Below are 4,137 nucleotides of genomic sequence, written 5' to 3'. Positions count from 1 at the left end.
GGGAGATCATTAATAAACTTTAAAAACACGCACTTCAAACTCTCTCAACCTTGTTCTATGTACCCAAAATCCAATATATCCTTTATCTACCTCTTTTCACTATTTACAAATTTTTTCCTTCTCTCTTAAAATCTTACATAAAGTCACATATTTATAGATTCTTATGGGTTAACCCCTAAACCAATAGTTTCATAATCCTAGTTAAACTTAAAAAGGTAATTTGCCAAAAATAAATAAATTGTATAAATATTTATTTTTTTAAAAATAAAAAATAAATAATTTGAATCAAATCTTTAACACTTTTTATGTTTTTACAATACTTGATAAAAACATATTTGTGTAAATAAAATTGTAAATATTTTAAATAAAAATAACTATATATCCATCATCATATTGTACATCCTCAAACACATCCAAATTATAGTGTATCATTTTGAAATTAAATGTGTTTTCAAGAGCTATCTATTATATATTATACTATATAGTAGTCAGACCTTTATATATATATATAAATAAAGAGAGAGAGATAACTTGGACTTATAAATTATTATTTATTTAATGTTTTTTTAGATTTTTTTTTCAATATTTTATAAATTTTATTCAATTTTTATTTCATCAATTTTATTTATTTATTCTAGAGTTTTGATATGATATTTCCCTAACGTGAAGGGGACATAACATGGATCAAGCCTTGTCTACATTCCAACGGTTACAAAATTGTTAGTTTACACATCAATTTAGTTTGGGTGAATAATCGTGAGGTAGCTTGGTCCCCCTTACGCGCCTTGATCCAATTAATTGTCATTCCTACTTTTTATAAGGTTTATCTGAAATGGAAGCTCAAATTTTTGTCATAAACAATGACAGCCTACTATCACTCTCCGCATTTAATTTTAATCATTGTTAGGGACTACAAGATATAAATTGTCATTGTCATAATTATTTTGGTTCATTTTAAAATATGATGCACAATACCTTAAAAATTAATAAGTTGAGAAAACATATTTTTATATATAAATTTTTAATCAATAATTTGTTTTATGAAAATTGTTTTCAAAAAATGTTTTTAAAAAAATTATATTTGAAAACATTGCTAAATATTTTTTTTTGCGTGTTTAAAATTAGAGGGAAAATAAGGTTGTTGTTTTCAATTCAATTCCTAAAAAGGAGTCTTGGACAACATATAGTATGCAAATGTTCCAATTCGTTAAGATCTTTCTGTTTATTTGAATATTTAAACTAAGAATTGAATGATAAAAACATTGTTTTAAAAATTGGATCTGATCAAATGGTCTGATCATCCGTCGGTGACCTTTTAGTTCAATCCACCCTTTTGGGTCAATAAAATGGGCTTCAAACCGTCAGAACCGATAGTCGGACCGGCTAACCAAGTGAGCCAATTGATTTGTAGTGAATTGAAAGGTTCACAACATGTCTTTTTTTTTTTTCCCCATGAGAGAAAGATAGAGATGATGGGAATGGGACGATTGTTGGTCGGCATGGGTATGGTGAGAGAGGGAAAGAAAGAAAAGAAAAGGGAGAAGAGGAGGAGGAAAAGAAGAAGAAGAAGAAGAAGAAGAAATGGAGAAGAAGAAAACAAAGGGGGGGAAATTTGGAGGAGTGGGGGGTGGGGGTGATGGTACGGCTGTTGATGAGTGAGAGAGAGGGAAAGAAAATAAAAGAGAAAGGAGGGAAAAGGGTCGTAGTGGTGGGGGAAGAGAGGGTTTTAGGTTTTGTTTTTTAAATGAACGGTGGAGATTAAGTATGAAAATGGAGGTGAATTATCTAAAATGGGTATAAATAAGTTTAAAATTTGGGTTTTTTCAAATTATATTTATTTTTATCATTTAATTTGATATATTAAATATAAAAATAAAATATTATTAAAAAAAATTAATTATACATATATATTTAATTCTTATAAATATTTTAAATTTTAATAATACATAAATTATATATTTATGATGTTATCAGTTTAACCACCGGGTCAATCGGTGAACTGTGAACCGATGATTTTTTCGGTTTAATAACCAATCAGATTATGAAAACATTGGAGAAAAGGTAGCAATCCTCAACCATAATTTACTCTTGGACAAAAGTTAAAAAAAGATATGTTTTGGGCACATTTTAACGTGTTGGAGCAAACACCAAGTCCCTTGGGCTAAAGAGCTATTGATTTGCTTCAACTGATGGGGGCGGAGTGACAGGAAGAGTGAAAATTCTACAGATGCATGGGCATTCTACGTATGATGTTGTCTTTGCAAAGTAATTTAGTCACAAGCACTATAAACTATCATTGATCACCCAAAAAAGAAAAAGTAACAAAAGAAGAACAAGCAAAATTGATACTTTAAAAAACTGTTGGACATCCTAACCAAGTATACATGCATTTATGCCTTGGACTTCTGAGTGCACACACGATACAAAATGCTTCCGTTCTTAGCACATGTAGCACTTCTAAGTTTTAACTTCCACTTGTACAAAAGCCAACCACTTCATATACATATATATATATATATATAGAACATATATAGAAACAAAGAAATACTTAGACTTCACTACATTTTCCACACAAAGATCACATGATAGAGCAAGACTTTTATATTTATATATATTTTAGTAATCACTTCTTGATCTGCTCATTATGCTGCAATAGTTACGGTATACCGATGATGGGGAAGAAAGGAATATAGTAGCTAGATGGTGCTAGTCCCCACTCCGGCGGTAGAGGTAGATCAACGGTCTTGGATGACCCAAACTCCCCATATTTCGCACCTTTTACAGATGAAGGACATGTGGTGGAAAAGGAAAGGGGAGTGGAGATCGTGTAAGAACTATCGTCTCGGGCCTTCACAATCTTGGAGACCGTGTTTTTCCTGAAGGCATAGAGCTGGTTCGGGCCACCAAGAAGTTTAGCAAGGCAGTTCAAAGGAGGAGAAGAGGTTTGAGTGTCTGAGGGAAGATTGGTCTTAAAGGAGCCATCAGCTTCTGTGGTTGCCATAGCCAGCTTTTTCACCCGGTCACACTTCACTAAAACCTTAATGCCTGTAACAAAATTTTAAGAGAAATGCAGTGAGAATTATTGGAGTCAGAATGTTTCAGCAACATATAATTAGCATAGGCTTCCTAACAAAAAGAATGAGCCCAACGGTATAATGAAATAGGCTGATTTTTTTTTTAAGGGCTTTACCCTTTCAAATCAAGGAAAATTTTTAAGTTAGGGCAAACCTGAGAAGTCGTGATGGCGGTGGCAGTCCAGGCAAGTGACGGAGCCCTTCATAACATGGCAAGTCGAGAGGTCAATCGTTGCAAGAACCAGTGCAAAGAAGAGTGGTGCAATCACACGATTAAGTGCCATGGGAGCTGGGTAGCTAGCAAAGGGTGTGAGGATGGATGAGAAGAAGGTATAACATGGAGCACATAAATATATGAAGGATGAACAATACCGCATTCAATGAAGGGTCCCAAGCCTGATTTTGGTAGTTGGTGTTAGTGAAGGAGTCTTAGGTACATAATTTTAGTTGATGATATTGAAGGTATAGCTCCAAGAGCACTATATGTAAATTCAAAATCTCATTTGAAAAACAATATCATGCTAAGACCTTCTGACACTTGACGCAATGGCCTTCATCCTCTGGAACATCTGACATATATATACATATTTACCAGACACTTACCCCACATACAAAACAATTTCTTTACATTTCCTGGTGTGGGACGTCAATGGATCAACAAACAACAGTACTCCTTCAACACCGTCAATTAACTTCAATTTGCCATGTTAAGTATCTTATCTTTTACACAACTGAGAACAAACCAAGAAATTTGATCCTATGGTCCTAGTAATAAAGTTGATTTATCGTAATGTTGTCTAATGAATCAAAAATAGAGCAGAAGGGACTAATTTGATCTTGTTCTTGGGTGAAATTATCCTGATACTTTCCATCCTTATGGTACATTGTACGAACTTTTGTGCCAGTATGGTCTACCTCTCTTGGGACAAAAACTTTAATGGTTACCCTAAAACCAACCTCTCTAGAAATGATAATTAATTCTTGCCCCAGGATCACCATAATGTATGTTGGGGCCTTCTATGGGGTACCCCTTACGTGAAGCCTCAAAGAGAAAAGAAGATAA

At 33.4% G+C, this 4,137-nt stretch overlaps 1 protein-coding gene across 1 annotated transcript; it reads right to left on the bottom strand.

The window, feature by feature from the left end:
• Positions 1-2,319: 2,319 nt before the first annotated feature.
• Positions 2,320-3,411, bottom strand: LOC100258720 (uncharacterized). The gene is made up of 2 exons (XM_002274181.5): positions 3,229-3,411; positions 2,320-3,045 (listed from the first exon to the last, which is right to left on the bottom strand). Exons 1-2 carry the CDS (start codon positions 3,356-3,358, stop codon positions 2,657-2,659), a joined length of 519 nt encoding a protein of 172 aa, XP_002274217.1. The 5' UTR covers positions 3,359-3,411; the 3' UTR covers positions 2,320-2,656.
• Between the last annotated feature and the right edge of the window lie 726 nt (positions 3,412-4,137).

The sequence above is a fragment of the Vitis vinifera genome, chromosome 6 (assembly GCF_030704535.1).
Source record: "Vitis vinifera cultivar Pinot Noir 40024 chromosome 6, ASM3070453v1".
Classification (NCBI taxonomy): domain Eukaryota; kingdom Viridiplantae; phylum Streptophyta; class Magnoliopsida; order Vitales; family Vitaceae; genus Vitis; species Vitis vinifera.
The sequence above is the reverse complement of the archived record's forward strand: the minus strand, read 5'-3'. Positions and strand labels throughout refer to the sequence as shown.